At 38.5% G+C, this 16,211-nt stretch overlaps 1 protein-coding gene across 1 annotated transcript in view; it reads left to right on the forward strand.

Annotated features, from left to right (window-relative positions):
- Positions 1-16,073, forward strand: part of loxhd1b (lipoxygenase homology PLAT domains 1b) — a 30,647-nt gene extending 14,574 nt beyond the window's left edge. The window contains exons 21-43 of the mRNA XM_017306479.2: positions 94-418; positions 1,816-1,967; positions 4,268-4,401; positions 4,531-4,676; positions 4,766-4,870; positions 4,951-5,079; positions 5,168-5,332; positions 5,644-5,825; positions 5,907-6,023; positions 6,163-6,325; positions 8,115-8,269; positions 8,340-8,549; positions 9,679-9,805; positions 11,275-11,483; positions 11,701-11,886; positions 11,969-12,096; positions 12,418-12,535; positions 13,335-13,512; positions 13,610-13,795; positions 13,963-14,133; positions 14,229-14,361; positions 15,146-15,301; positions 15,396-16,073. Coding sequence (XP_017161968.2) covers positions 94-418; positions 1,816-1,967; positions 4,268-4,401; positions 4,531-4,676; positions 4,766-4,870; positions 4,951-5,079; positions 5,168-5,332; positions 5,644-5,825; positions 5,907-6,023; positions 6,163-6,325; positions 8,115-8,269; positions 8,340-8,549; positions 9,679-9,805; positions 11,275-11,483; positions 11,701-11,886; positions 11,969-12,096; positions 12,418-12,535; positions 13,335-13,512; positions 13,610-13,795; positions 13,963-14,133; positions 14,229-14,361; positions 15,146-15,301; positions 15,396-15,876 — 4,056 coding nt within the window. The 3' untranslated portion in view covers positions 15,877-16,073. The remainder of the gene's footprint in view (positions 1-93; positions 419-1,815; positions 1,968-4,267; positions 4,402-4,530; positions 4,677-4,765; positions 4,871-4,950; positions 5,080-5,167; positions 5,333-5,643; positions 5,826-5,906; positions 6,024-6,162; positions 6,326-8,114; positions 8,270-8,339; positions 8,550-9,678; positions 9,806-11,274; positions 11,484-11,700; positions 11,887-11,968; positions 12,097-12,417; positions 12,536-13,334; positions 13,513-13,609; positions 13,796-13,962; positions 14,134-14,228; positions 14,362-15,145; positions 15,302-15,395) is intronic.
- Positions 16,074-16,211: the final 138 nt, after the last annotated feature.

The raw sequence follows: 16,211 nt of genomic DNA on the forward strand, positions 1-16,211 counted from the left end.
TTTTTACTGTTAAGTGTCTCCAGATGTGTTTTGCTTTATAAGCAGAGAAAACAGTTTTACATTTGATGCAAAAACGTCCCCACTTCTGAACAGTTTGAGGCCAAAGACGTGGGAAAAATCTTCAAAATACGCATTGGTCACGATGGCTCAGGGATCGGATCTGGCTGGTTCCTGGAGTCAGTCGACGTTAAGCACCTGATTTTGGCTCTAGTGCCCAAAGAAAAGAAAAAGGACGACAAGAAGAAGAAGAAGAAAAAGAAGAAAGACGAAGAGGACGAGGATGAAGATGGAGGAGAGGAGATGCAGGAGGTGGTGCTCACGTACAGTTTTCCCTGCTCACGCTGGCTGAGCAGCGGTGAGGAGGACGGAGAGCTGGTGGTGGAGCTGCTGCCGGAGGACGCAGACGAGGATCTGGAAGGTATGAAGCAGACGAAAAGCAGAAAGACAGAAAAGATGAACTTTTACATTTATGTTACTGCAAAGAGTTCAATACGAAGGAAGATATTCACACAAAAATTTAAGGATACAACCTGTTGAGAAATGGTGATTTTTTTTCATGACTTAATCAAACCATGGTATGGTTGCAAGAACAGCCATTTCAAAGTGTCTAGACAGCATCCTCATTACAACATGAAAGCAATAATCTTGAAGGTTTCCTCTTTCTGCACCTCAACCATCAGTTTCAGTCTTGACTCGCAGCTGATGGGATTTCCAGTTCAGTCCTCAGCACCGTGTGTGCCAACCTGTCCAACTTGACAGTGCGGAGCAATGGCCTCTTTTAGATTGTTTCACAAATGCTTTTTTAGGTTTAGCGTAAAGCTTGAAATAATAAAAACATCCTTTAATTTTCATTCAGAAGTTTAGTGCATGCTCAAAAGTCAGGGAACCACGTAAGATCCAGTGGAGGCCACCCAGATTCTTGCTCATTTTTTTTCAAATGGTTCAAATGTCTTTAACGAAGTCGCATAAGTATTATCCCCAAATTATTTTTTACACGGCACTAAATGTGTCAGCACTGAGACTTCCTCATCTCCTAATGATGTAGACGTCTGAGGTGGAATCCACTATTGCTGCTCCTTATTAAAATCTTCTGCACTTGCAAAAATAATGTGAGCATTGATTGGACACTCATTCAAAATAATAGATAACCTCTTTGTTTTTATCTTTCAACACTGCAACAAGCTCTGCCTTTGTCACAGTCGATAAAACTGATACTTTTCATGCACATAATCAATTATTCAACTGAACTGTTGCAGCAGTAAAAGACGTTTCCAGCAACGCTTTGATTTTATTTTTTTTATTTGGCTGAATATCCGGCTGCTTTTGTTGTTGTCTTTGCTGCTTTCTATCAAGTCTTCATCGAAGTCAAGAAAGTAAAATTATGGACAGTTGCACCAACTGTGATCCAAGCGCAGAAAACAAGACAAACTGAATTTACAATGAATAGCTTTGAGCTATAAAGTCAAGTTACATTCATGTTACTTGCAAATATTAATATTTAAACACCATCAATCTTTTATCAGTAAAATAAAACATGTCTTCATGTTAATTATTAAAAGAGTGTTATTGTTAGCGTTTAAAAACGCCAATTTCCCTTAAAGCCTCTCTCATGAAAGCACCAACCTGACATCTGATGTGCTGCTTTAGAAATTTTTTTTTGTGTGACTCATTTAAATTATTTATACCATTTAGGGCACATTTTCATTTTTAACTGATGGTGTGATTTGAACAGTTTGATTTGACACTGTATCCTGGCCAACATATGCAACAGTTTGGAGAAGGTGTGAATAATTCATCGCTTGCTTTGTCTGACAGTCAACACCTATGAAGTGTGTGTCTTCACGGGTGACATGATGGGAGCTGGGACAGATGCCAACGTCTATATTAATATTTATGGGGAAAACGGAGACACTGGTGAGCGCCTCCTGAGTAACTCTGACAACCTCAACAAATTTGAGAGAGGGCAGGTAAGACGGGTTCAACCACACTTGACCAACTACTTTCTTAACTTTACCTCCAAGTTTACCTTTTTTTTCCAGGATTGTAGCTCACTGTACTTATTTTTCCATTTCACAATTGAAATTAAAAATATGTTTTTAAAAAGTGGGAGAGAAAAAAAGTGAGCATAAGGCAGTTAAGATTGCAGAAAAAAAGTTGCACAAGAAGGATAGAGTTACATTTAGATCCTGAAGGACATCCATGTATAACTAAGACAAAAGCAGTGCTAGCAAAGGCTGAAGTACAATTTTGAGCTCATAGAGGCATTTACAGCTCAGGAAAAAATTAAGAGATCACTTAAAAATATCAGTTTCTCTGATTTTACTTTTTATAGGAATATATTTGAGTAAAATGATCTTTGTTCTTTTATTCTATGAACTACTGACAACATGTCTCTGAAACTCCAAGCTAAAGTTTAGTACTTACTTGCAGAAAATGAGAAATGGTCAAAATAACAAAAAAAGATGCAGTGGTTTCAAAGAAAACTGGTTCATATTCATTTTAAAACAACAATACTACTGTTTTAACTCAGGAAGAGTTCAGAAATAAATATTTGGTGGAGTAACAAGTAACCAGTATTCAGTGGGGCTCAGTGGTCTCTTAATTTTCTCCAGAGCTCTATATCATGATTTATCCAGTCACACCAGAATGTTGTGTTGGAGCAGCAGCTTGGAGACATAACAAACCTGCACCCTGTGGAGGGAAATAAAAGTACTTGAGCTGAAATTCAAAACAACAAAGAAATTCTGAAAACATTTAGAGTGACGTCATTTCTGTTCCAGTTCTGAACGGTACCAGATTCACACCAACAGTTTTGATAGCAGAACAGCCATGTTATATTGATAAGTGCGAGACTCACTGTTACCCAAATAAACAGTCCATCAATACCTAAAACTCTCCATAATTTACTCACAACCCAGTGTTTGGCCTTGAAAAGTTTTCTCAAGCTACTCCTGCGCATATGGTAGAGAGAGGGAAAGTTAAGCTTCTCAGACAGCAGCTGCGGTCAAATGTTCCCTCCTTTCATCTGGGAAAGACCAGGAGTCTGCAACCTTTACAACCAAAAGAGCCATTTTTATGGCTTCATGGCCACAGACACCTGTGGTTAACTGTGTTCTTTTGTCTATGTGGGAAGACTAATGTAACACTATTAGGTTACATCTAGGTTTCAAATTGTTTCATGCTCCTGTTGCAAAACTTATTTCTGACAGGAGAAATCCTTCGTATTTATCTGTTTAGTTCTTCAGAGCTCACTCATGTTTGCCGTGCAAACTTTTACTGTAGCACCAATAAGCAGCCACAGATCCATCCAGAATATTTCCATCCAAAATCACATTTTTTCAAAGGAAAAATAAAAAAAAAAACAGTCCGTTTATTGTTCACCATCAGAGATTTTCATACGGTGCCATTGCAGGCTTGTGAGCTTCCTCAATGCTTATTTGTTTTAGTGGATCCGACGCAAAAGTTTACTCTTGTTTCAGAAAATCTTGAAACAATCTAACCGAAAGAGGTAGATTGTGATTTACTTATCTTTCCTATTTTCAAGATTTTTAGGTTTTCTTTCCGTAAAATATAATTGTAGACCTTTAAAAAAAATACAATTTGACACATGGGTTCAATGCGGTTCCTAAAAGTAATTACTCATTTTACACCTCTTGACAATTCAGAATCACTAATCCCATCAATTTTCATCAGGGCTGCACCAGTTTTTATAATCGATATAAGAACCGGGGTTTAAAATCAACAGTTCTTGTTGAAAAACCCGATGACCTCTGGGCAACTTGAGCCTTGCTCTGAGGTGTGGGTAGAAGTGTATTCTGCTACAATTACAGGATCTCCTGCAGGCAGGCCGGCTGTGACTCAGAGGAGCTCTGAGGAGTCCTCCATGTCATTGAACCTGTCCTACTTTTACTCCCCACTTCATCCACTCCTGTGAATTATTCATCTCTACGTTACAACTGGTGACAAACACACTCAGTTCAGTTTATTTCTAACTCCACAAATCAAGGCCTGAGTAAAATCTTATTATCTTAGAATGATTTTGTGCGAAAAAATGTAATGAACATATCGTAATCTGTAAAAAGGAACCATATTATGTTATCTAACAACTGGAACTGTGCAAAACATGCTTGGGTTTTCCCTCTAGACCTGTGACAAAGGCTGGGTGGATAAAAAAAATACTTTCTCTGGAGAGATATCTCACAAACTGGGAGTGGCATTACCTAAAAGTCTAACTGAACAGGACAGCGTCTCTCCTGTAAATTTGCAGGAAGACGTTTTCATCGTGACAGCTATTGATTTGCTCACCTTGAAGAAGCTGCGAATCCGACATGACAACACTGAGCCTCACTCATCCTGGTACCTGGATCGTGTTGAGATAGTGGACACAAAGGAAGACGTAACGTAAGTGTAACTTGTGTTTCGATGCATTTTTCCTCTATTTTCTGACTAAATATAGCTGTACTCCTGCAAAAATTAACAGTTTTGTGCAGAAGAAAAGCTCTGATTAGTTTATTTCTGGGGGGTCTGTAGGTATTACTTCCCTTGTAACCGCTGGCTTGCAGTGGATGAGGATGACGGGCAGATAGCAAGAGAACTGGTTCCTGTTGATGAGGCCTTCATGAGGCAGGATGAAGATGAGGAGGGAACTAGCGCCACTTTGGGACTAGAGCAGAAATGTAAAGTGCCTTAAACGACTGAAGCAAATTATAAACATAATGTATGATTCAGTGTGATATGATATCAACCTCTATTACTGTCATTGCAGCCATGTCCACCACCTACACTCTCAAAATAAAAACTGGGGAAAAGAAATATGCTGGAACCGATGCCAACGTTTTTGCCATCCTGTTCGGTGAAAAAGACGACACAGGTGAGACCCAGCGTTGCCGTGGCAACACCAAGATCCTGCCCAAAGGTTATAACTGGGATGTGAAACTCCTGTTGATTCAGGGCTCATCAACCTGAAGTCTTGTAAAAACTACAAGAACAAGTTTGAACAGGGGATGATCAACGAGTTCATCGTGGAGGCAGTGGACCTGGGTGACCTGGAGAAGCTCCGGATTGGACACGACAACTCAGGCGGGTGAAAAAGAAAACTTTTTTGTTAAAACAGCAATAAAATGAGTTTAAATTATATCGACATGTCTGATGCTTTTGATCCCAACAGGAGGTTCATCCGGTTGGTTCCTGGACTGGGTTGAGGTGGACGCCCCGTCTCAGGGACAGAGACTACGTTTCCCATGTGGCCGCTGGTTGGATCCAGCAGAGGATGACGGTGCCATCGTGAGGGATCTCTATCCTGCTGACTTACAGACTGAAGTTTACACTCCATGTAAGCAAACAGATGCTAATAAAAACATTAGTGGGAATGGTATTTATGGAAATGTGCTTTTTAGGAATCAACAATGTTAAACTTTGCAAAATAGGAAAACAGTAAAATCTGCAGAAGTGTTTAAAGTTTCTTCAGTGGTTTGCTTTAACTCCAACTTTTTATGGCACTTTGAAAACATAATGGTGGTCCGAGGTGTGAGCTGCAAAAGGCAGAAAGACATAAATAAAAATAATCAAAATAATAAAAATAACGGTCAAATTTCATATCGCAGGTCACAAACTAAGCAAATCTCTTGGTTTCTTGGTTTTCAGTTGTGCCTTATGAGATCAAGATATTCACCAGTGATGTGTTTGCTGCGGGGACAGATGCTGACGTGTTCATCGTCTTGTACGGACAAAACGGGATGTGCACGCTGCAGAAGCACCTGTGTGTTAACAAGAGAGAGCGACGGCTTTACTTTGAGAGAGGAGCAGAGGACATGTTTATTGTGGAGGTGAGAAAGTGTGTTTTAGAAAAAAGATGGCTTCTTACGCCGTGCTGTTGGTTTGTAAACAATCAGGTGTTCTCGTCTCAGCTGGAGGACATCGGTGATGTGATAGAGAAAATCAGGATAGGACATGACAACAGAGGCACCAACCCAGGGTGGCATCTTGACAGGGTGGAGATCAGGCGACAGCTCCGCAAAGGAAAGGTATCCAATATGCACTCCAGACTACACCACTTTCTTGGAAGACTAAATAAATTATGAACAGTTTAGTAATATAACATTTCAACCGGCCATCCATATTAGACCAACCTAGCTTGGCTCATTTATCTGTGGTCAACGTCAGGGTTCAGAGACCACGATATTTCCGTGCGAACGCTGGCTGGCCAAGTCTGAAGATGATGGAGAGACGGTGAGGGAGCTGGTCGCCTCTGACATCATCACCCAGAAGCTCCTCCGGGACGGGACACTAAAGACGACCGAAATGGAGGTGGAGGATGCTCTGGAGAGTAAGTTTTACTCTGATTTAGATGAATAAGTACAAATTATTTTACTTATGCTTGTCATGTTGTTACATTCCCATCAGTATCTTTAGTGAATGCATTTTAAAGCACACTGCATGCAAAAGTTGGTTCAAAATGGTCAAAAATAAAATATTAAGATAGCGGTAACTGTTCAGACTTGGTGATAAGTCAACGTATAGTGTTGACTTTCAAAATGGTATTGGCAAGTTGTATATTTTTTACTTTGCTCTGTTTCTGCCAGTCAGATTTTCTCCCAATGGAATTTGGGGAAAATTCAGTATTCTGACAGAATAAAAAATGTTGGTAACATTTTATTTATAAGACTGACATGACACAAACATGACAAAACACATGTTATGAACATGCAGGAGTCTTCATGAATGTTTACAACTGTTGTCATGAAGTGTCATTCAGTAAATAATGATACTAATAATGCAAAGTTGCACTAAAGTTGCATTAAAAGTCAATTGAAAGTGTAAACTTTGCTTCATTTGGACAATAATGATCCTTTTAATGCAAAATTCTATTAAAATTTGCAGGTTCTAAAAAGGAAGAAGGAGTTTCCTACAGGAGCAGTGAAAGCTTTGCCAGGCCTGTTGCAGAGTTGTAGTCTGCAGCTCCACTTTGCCCAGCATATTGAGTTTCCGCTCTTTGTTTTTCCAGCTTGCAGCTGTTTCTTAATTTTAACTCTTGGCAGTTGTTTTCATTGGGAAAACCCCTGAAACCCAATTCTGCTCAACTTGAATCACCATTCAAAGTCAGTGACTAGATGCTAAATGTAAAGGCGATCAGAAACCAAGAGTGAGTTGCTTCTCAGAGAAACTCTGCTGGAAGAGAATGTCTAACAATCGTTTCCCTGAACTAATCCATGAACGATGTTACTCATAGTATCAAAAAAACAACACATTTTCCCATAAGGCAAATGTAGTTGAGGTTATATTATATTCTCTCATTAATAAACAATAACTTGCTATATTTCCTGAGTTTTGCTCTATTTTTATGTTAAAAGACAAATATCAAAATGCTTAGAAAGGTGCAGAAATAAAGAATGTACTTGATTTTTAAAGTCAATATAATGAATTATTTCTGACGTTTAATTAAAGTTGGATTGGATGCAACAAACAAATACACTAATATTTGAATTAAAGTATAAGTTGGACGGAAACCAGATACATTTTGCAGCCATCAATAACGTTCTTTTATATTTCTGTTTGTATATCTGACCACTCTTATTATGAGAAATATCTAGGTTAATTTGAATAGATTAGTTTCCTGGCACTGACATAACATTTTAGCATAAAGCATAAATTTTAAGATAAGTTCTCGTGTGTGTTGAAACACTCAGCTGTGTCAACTGTTTCTCTTTTGTTAAACATTTTCGAAATATTCCTCTATCTTCATTATTTCATTCATTTACTTTGTTCAAAAGAACAACTCATACCACACAGATAATACAAAATAAAACCCCACCAATTATTAGTATCACTTGGAAGATTATTATTTTTGTCATATTTTGAGACCATAAGCATAATTGACAGAAAAATACAATAAACGATATAAAATTTGTAAACATATTCTTGTTTTTAAAACGTCATTGCTCATTAGAAGCCGAAAACTTTTATGACATGCAAACTTCTGACATAAACCGCAGTTTGTGTAAAGAAATGTGATGTATATAACTATATTTTATTTTTTATTTTTTATAGTTGTGTACTTGAGTGTAAAAGAGTGTTGAGTCCGCTGTATTCACAGTTTGGACTCTTCTCCTTCACAGCTCACGGATACAAGGTGTCGGTGCGGACAGGTGACATGTACGGAGCGGGAACTGACGCCAACGCTTTTCTCACCATCTACGGAGACCTGGGAGACACCGGGGAACGCAAACTCGCCAAATCTGAGAACAACAAGAACAAGTTCAAGAGGGGAGAGGTATTTCTAAAGTTCAGTGTCTAATAATGTTGGTGTGTGGAGATGTTAAACTCCATCCCTCGTTCTGCAGGTGGACAGGTTTACAATTGAGGCTGTGGACCTGGGGCAGGTGTTTAAGATTCGGATTCGTCATGACAACACCATGATGGGAGCCGATTGGTACCTGGACCAGGTGGAGGTGCAGGATGAGGACACGGAGGAAGTTTACATGTTCCTGTGTGAGCGCTGGCTGTCGACAAAGAAAGAGGACAAACAGATAGACAGGATCTTCTACGTCAAGGTTTGTTTGAGTCAGTGGATTATTTTCTGTTTTACAGACGAGGAATGCAGACGAAACAGATTGAAGGTGGTTGCTAAACCACCAAAGAAGAAACATGACAGCAGTTCAGGAAAGAAAGAAAGAAGTTACATCCTTTAATTATCCTTATGATTAATTAGGACAAGACATCCCAGCTTTTCTATCCCTGGTACAGAAAAGCATCAAATAAACAACTTATGTGCTCTGAGTCTTAAAACATAGAAAACTTTAGATCAGTACTGAGTGAAGTTTATCTTCGCTCTTCGTCCTTCACAGTACATTTGATAAAGCAGATAAATATGCAGGTAGACGTAAACAGAGTCCATTTCTTCACCTCATCCCACAAATCTTTAGAAGATAACGGGACTAGAAGGGGATGTCCTGTTTAAGATGCAAAAGTAAATGCTCCTCCATGTTTTTAATCGTGTTTGCTTTACAATGTGAAGGATCTAAGAACTTCGGGTGTCAAGTACAAATTTATTCAAAACTTGGATGTCTGTCTGAATCTTTTAAGCAGTTTTTGTGTTGAGAAAGTTTTAATTTCAATGTTTTTTCACAGCCGCTGGTTTCGTTCAAAGAATTATTAAAATAATCACCTGTTAACATAGTTTAAATTAGCTTTGAAATAGCTTTTTTAGTTCTTTTCTCTTTTTTCTTACATCAATATGTTTCCTAACTACCCGAATAGTTTTTTTTTTGTCCTTCTGACACTTTTAACAAACAAACCATTTTGTTCCCATGTCCTGAACTGGATGTTCTTAGTACATTTTGTAATAAATTACTCAGCTAGATTACCATGAAAATTCTTCAGTCTAATGTAGATTTTTATTCCACTGTATTTTCTGTTCTGGATCTTTTCTGTTAATTGTGGATCTGGTTCCCATTTGGTCCATTTTACTCTTGAAACATCCGATTCTGACCTCAGTTCAAACCAGCAGATGTCATTCACATATCCACATTTTTAAACACTAGATAATGAGATTACGTTTTCCACTGCAACGCCTGCCAAAAGTGAAAGAAGCGTGGCAATATTTTTTTCTATTTTTTTATACTTACACAGTGTTCTGTTTTGTTTTGTATTACTAAATTCTGTTCTGCGGGTCCATTACAGGGGTATGAAGGTGAAAGGAATACGGATCCATATTTTATGAAGATGGCCCAGTCCAAACAAGGACTCGATAAAAACGCCAATAAGAAGAAAAAGAAGAAAAAGGCTACAGTGGCTGAAGAAGGTCCAAGTAAGCAACCCTTTAAAAATCACTGATGTCAACATAGAAAACCTCCTATTTGTTCAAGTTCACAGAAAAAAAAAGTCCCACAGCATCAATAGGATGCTTATTATTTAACTGAGCCAAGATTTTGTAACTTCTTGTTTTGCTGCTGCGTTTGTAATTGTTTCCATCAAAACTGTTCTCAATGAGACAACCTGCATAAATAAAAATCAGATAAAAATCAAAATTACTCTTTAATAAAGCTGAGAAATGCATGTTGACGATGAAGAAGGTAGATAAAACTTCACTGTGAAGGATCTGAAAACATTCCTTTGAGAAATGAGAGAAACATCTGAGGAGAAGAAAACGAGAGCAGATGGTAGCATTTATAAACTAATGAAAAAGGGATTACTGAGGATGCTGAACTTCAGATAAAATTATATTATCTTTGTGATGATTACAGCAGCTGGCTACAAACTGAATGTTGGTTTGATATCAGATAGAATCTAATCAAATTTTCTGCTCCTGGGATTTTCGGGGTGGCTCACTCTTTGAGATCGATTATTTTCTTTACCATCAGATATTTAAATACATTTCCTTGCTATTTGGCGGTTTGTCTTCATAAACTAGGTCAAATGTTTTAGAGGAGTTTATTCCCGCAACTCTAGTGGCAGTTTTAGTTTCACCTGGTTCAAATTATGTAAAAAAATAAAAATAGAAAATCTCTGACTAAGCACCTTTTACTATCATTTATTAATCTAAAAAGTAATCAAGAGATTAGTATAAATTATTTTTAGCAGCAGATGCATCCTTTGCTACAAATGATCAAGTGTTCACTAAACAAATCTTGTGTTTAGTGAACACATTTGTAATTATTAAAAAAAAAAAGTATTTACTTATTTGGATTTTTTAAATATTTCTAATTTTATATTGATTTCTAAAAATTAAAAATCTGCAGAATATGACATTTTTCTTATCTGATTAACCTTCAGAAAAGTCAATAATTTATTACTGAAATAATCATTAGTTTCAGCCCTATTAATTGATAAAAAGTAAAATTAGAAGATAGTTATAGTTATAGTTTTTATTTATTTCAAAAAGGTTTTTTAAAAACACGAGAACAAACAATAAAACATGTACATACATAACCAAGAAGAAAATAATTTGTTTGCCACTATTTTTCTGTTTGAATGTTTGAAAAGAAGCAGGAAGAAGTGAACACTTATTTAATCCGACCCATTATCTCAATTTAATGAAATATGCTACCTACTGACACAATAATCACCCAAAATGTGTAATTAAAACCATGTGCCTGTTTAATATACTGGGCTAAACAGCCAACAGATCGATTATATTACACAGACAAAATGGTTACAAACTAACTCTCAAGAGACACAATAATCTAATCTCATTTAAATTAAGAAGCAGATTTTCTAAAACGTCACTTTTCTTTGTTTGAGTAGCTAAATTTGAATCTGATCTTGTCCCTCATGCAGTCATCCCTTATCACTTCACGGTGTCCACTGGGGTGGACCGGGACGGCAGCACCACAGCCAGGGTTTATGTCATCGTCATCGGGCCGAATGACGCCGAGACAGACCGTCTGTGGCTGGACCTGGCAGAAGGGAAGAAATGCTTCGCGGCTGGTGGCATGGAGCACTTCGTGTGCTACGGAGCTGACGTAGGAGAGATCAAGAGGGTGGAAGTGAGAATCTGGGACTGTCTGTAGCTAAATCTGTGAAGCTGCCTGTCTGCTGCTGCTGCCTCCTCAGTGTCGAAGATTTCACATAACGGCTTTCTAGCACAGGAATAATTAACTGTGGCTGCAGTGCATGGGATGTGGATCAAACAAAATCAAATGGTTTCTGAATTCCCAGCTCTCTCTGTCTCCTCTCTCTGTCTCGTCTCTTGCCGCTGCTCAGCTCGGCCATAACGGAGCCACACCAGAGAGCTGCTGGCTGGTGGATGAGCTGTCGGTTGCTGTGCCAACCAAAGGTATCAAGTACATCTTCCCATGTAAATGCTGGCTGGCTAAAGACAGGGGAGACGGTTTGACTGTCAGACTGTTGAACGCGCTGGACTCCAGCACCATCAACATTATCCGCAAAGTGAGTCATCACACTGAAAATATGAGCTGTTGGAAAGCAGAGTTCCTCTCATTTATGCCTGTTGTTCTCTGCGCGTTTGCAGGTTATTTATTCAGTCTCGGTTGTCACAGGAGACACTCAGTATGCAGGGACGGATACGAACATTTTCCTGACTGTGTACGGGGCCAACGGGAGCACAGAGGAAATGTTGCTGCCGAAGAACGGGAATAGGTCAGTCCAGCAACGATCCTCTAATAATAAACCCCACTCTCTAGGGAAAGTGTCCTCCTGATTAAAAAAAAAGGTCCCTAATTATTTCTTCATCCAGGCTGAAGTGATGCAATTTTTCATCTGTGAAATATCTGAGAAAAATCTTTTATTTGCAACCAATCTCCACCCAATATTCTTGGCAAAAATTATTTCTCTTCTATAACAGAGACCCGATAAAATCCCCATAAAGTCTCATTCTGAGTTTTGTGATTTAATCCTGTTTAAATCTTTACCCACTCTGATTCTGAGATGTTTGGTTTGTTTATTCGTTGTTTCGTGCAGGTTTGAACGTGACCAAGAAGACACGTTCACCCTGGAGATAGATGACATCGCTCCTCTGAAGAAGATCAGAGTTCGGATCGATGGCACTGGGAGCCGCCCAGACTGGTTTCTTGAAAGGGTAACATGAAAATCATTTATGTCTAAAACTGCAAACATTATGCCAAATATCACCAAAATACTTTATCAGTGGTAGAAAAGCAATTATAGGGTCTTAAAGTTGTTTTTTTCTGTCATTCAAAATGTTTGATATCGTTATTTAAGCATTTTTTTCTGTGAAATTAATCATTTACACAACTTTTAATATTAAAGGAGCAGTATTATGTATTTTTCAGGCACATAGTGCCATTTCATAGCACAATCAAATAACTGTGTTACTTGATGTATATATCAAACAAAACTTTTTGACTTGTAATTGGGCCTCTGTCTCTTTAAGAAGTCTTCCTCTTTCCGACACTCTGCCTTCAGCCCATAATCAGTAACAATATAACATCATGCAAACTCAAAATATTTTATATAATATTCCCCTTTAAGTTCTCAATAAGTGGTAATGAATCAAATATCTGAATTTATTCACATCAGAGCCTGATGTGTTGCTTTTTGACTTTTTTTTTTGCCTAATTCATGTTGTCAGACAGTTATTAACAAATGTGGTTAAATTAGTTAAAAAAGGAGGAAATTATTGATATTATTTGAAAACAGCATTTTTTTTAATTCATTTTGTTTTATATGAACATTTGGATGATGATCTAAAACAATTCAGATTGAAAAAAATATAAAAAACAGAAGACATTTGTAACAAACATTTTTTCTAAAAATGCCATCTTAGCAGCTGGGGACATTTCTTTACATCCAGTCCTGTCGTACTGATGTTCTTTTAATGTTAATAATTAATTTAATTACTTCATGCTCACTTTTAGATCCTCATGCGGAACCTGACCACTGAGGAAGAGTATTTGTTCACTTACGAGAACTGGCTGTCCAAGACTAAAGGACTGAAAAGGACAAAAGTGTGTGAGCTGCCTGCAGTGGTGGACGACGAGGAAATGGTGGAAAAAACAACCTACATCATCCAAGTTCAGACCAGCGACGTCGGAGGCATGGCATATGAGTTTTAGACAGTATCGCTCTTTACTTTTTAAGTAAATTTCATGTTTTTCCTTCTTGTTTTTAAACATTTGGTGCAACGTTTCAGGCGGCGGCACCGACGCCAACGTGTTTTTGATTATGTTTGGGGAGTACGGCGACACCGGGATGCTGCCGCTGAAGGAGAGCACCAACAGGAACAAGTTTGAGCGGAAAATGAAGGACGTGTTTCGGTTTCCTGACATGCTCAGTCTGGGGGAGCTCTCCAAAGTCCGAGTGTGGCATGACAACAAAGGTGAGAAGAGGAAGCCTGCAGGGTGTAATACTCATGATGCAAAGTTACATTATTATGCATGGGAACAAAACCAATACCTTCTATTCAAATCTTGACCTGTAAAGTGTTTAGGAAAACATTGTTGAATGCATCAAAGTTTGGAATCGCAACGCCTCTCCTGTAAACAGGCCCGGCGCCCGGGTGGCATTTGGAGTACATCGACGTGAAAGACGAGGCCATGGACCAGACCTTCAGGTTCCCCTGCGACCGCTGGCTGGCTAAAAATGAAGACGACGGGCAAATTATTAGGGAGCTGGCTTGTGCCAACAATGACTCAATAGACCTCAGTGATAAAACCAGTTAGTATAAAAACTTATGTATGCTGAAAGCTTAAAATCTTTTGGAGGTCATTGCTTTCACATGAGATTATATGATTGCTTCTGCTTCGTCACAGAATATGAAATCGCCACCATTACTGCTAACACCGACAACGCCTCAACCTCAGAAAACGCCTGGATCGTGTTGGAGGGAAGGAAAGCTCGATCCAAGGAGTTTGTTCTGGAGAATAAGAAAAAGAAGTTTTTAAGGCAAGACTTTAAAAACACTCTTATTGTGACGATCTTGGTTTGGTTCTCTTTTGTGTTTCCTTTCTGATTATGCTTCTGGTTTTGTTATTGCCATGTTAGTTTATTCTTGTGTTTTGTTTGGACTTTTAATTTGAAATCACAGCGTGATAAATATCAACTGTTCAAGAAACAGAAAAAATATTGATAATTTTTCTAGCCTGCATTTTGTATCACCTATAAAAATACATAAATAAATCAAATTGGCTTCAGAAGTTAAGAAGTTACTCTGGGCTAATGATTCACAAACTCTGCACTCTGAACTCATCATCTCCACTTTAAGACATGGTGGTAGCAGCATCATGCTGTGGAGCTGCTTTTCTTTACCAGATTAAGGAAAGCTGGCCAGCTGAAAAAGACTGCATACTTGCAGGACTAAATTCATTAGTGACTGAATTGGTGGATTTAAGATTTTGGGCATTTGGGAAACAATTTTCAGATATTTATTTGAGAAATGTTCTCTTTTATGCATTGTTTTTACTGGTTCATCACATAAATTCTCTGTATAACACATAGAAAATGTTAAAGAAATATGAATGCATTTGCAGGGATCTTACATAATCTTCCCCCGTTCATGCTTTCTCTTTCTGCCCTCCATTATCTTCTCGTGTCTCTTTTCTCAGGAAAGATAATTTCAGTGCCAACAAAGAAAACGTCTCACTTTATTGTTTTTTTTTTTGTTTTTTTTATAATTGCTCGCCGTGCACACACTCGTCTAATAGTTGCAGATTTCTGTGAACTTTCGCAGCGGTGCCACTGACACGTTTGAGTTCTCGTCCAAACACTTGGGGGAAATCGCTGGGATCTGCCTCGGCCACATAACAAAAGATGGGAAGAAGGTGAAGAAAGAAGTCTTCTGGCACGTTTTGGAGGTGGTAGTGACAGAAAAGGAGCTGGGAAACAAGTGAGTGGATTCTCACACAACTTACATAATGTTAGGTTATGTAAAAAGAAAGAAAAAAAAAAGGCCTTTGATGACACTGAATCTTTTCATTTAGGTATTTCTTTCACTGTGACGCACAAATCCCTCTGGCGGCCAAAAAGGACCAGTTCCAGACATTCGAGTGCTATAAATCCGTGGAAAGCTTTGCGAGCAAAGTTCGCAAACTGGTTCCCGTCAAGTACGAAATCATCGTCATCACCGGGGACGTGAAAGGGGGTGGAACGGACGCAAACGTTTTCATCACGATCTACGGAGTCAACGGCGACTCGGGCAAGCGTCAGCTCAGGCAGAAGTGGCGCAACCTCTTCGAGCGAGGGCAAACGGACCGGTTCATCATGGAGATGCTCGACCTTGGGGAGCTGCTGAGGGTCAAGGTCGAGCACGATGGGAACAACTCGAACTGCGGGTGGTTTTTAGAGTGTGTTGAGATAACTAACACTGCTAACTCGGTCACAACCATCTTCCTTTGTGGAAAGTGGCTGGATGCTAACAAGGCTGATGGGCAGATACACAGAGTGCTTTATCCAAGATACTAGAAGATAAAAACAAGGGGTAACTTTTTAATTTACTGCTTTTACTCCTATTTTTTTACATGATGTTTATTATGAAAAAGGTCAAAGTAACTCTGTGCCAATTGTTGAGGCTTGTCCGCTTCAAACCTAAGGAAAAGCCATAAAAAAAGAAATGAATATCAAAGTAAACAAACACAATAAACATTTAATTCATACTTTTATTTGTGTCATCTGCTTTTTTTGTCTTCACATTGAAGTTGCTGCACAGAAGCAGAATTATACGCACTCCGGTACAAACTGAAAGAAATACTGTAAACACAGGGGGAAAATAATAGTTGTTTTTTGTAAATATAATCAAA

The sequence above is a fragment of the Poecilia reticulata genome, chromosome 9, assembly GCF_904066995.2.
Source record: "Poecilia reticulata chromosome 9, P_reticulata-male-v2, whole genome shotgun sequence".
NCBI classification, from domain to species: domain Eukaryota; kingdom Metazoa; phylum Chordata; class Actinopteri; order Cyprinodontiformes; family Poeciliidae; genus Poecilia; species Poecilia reticulata.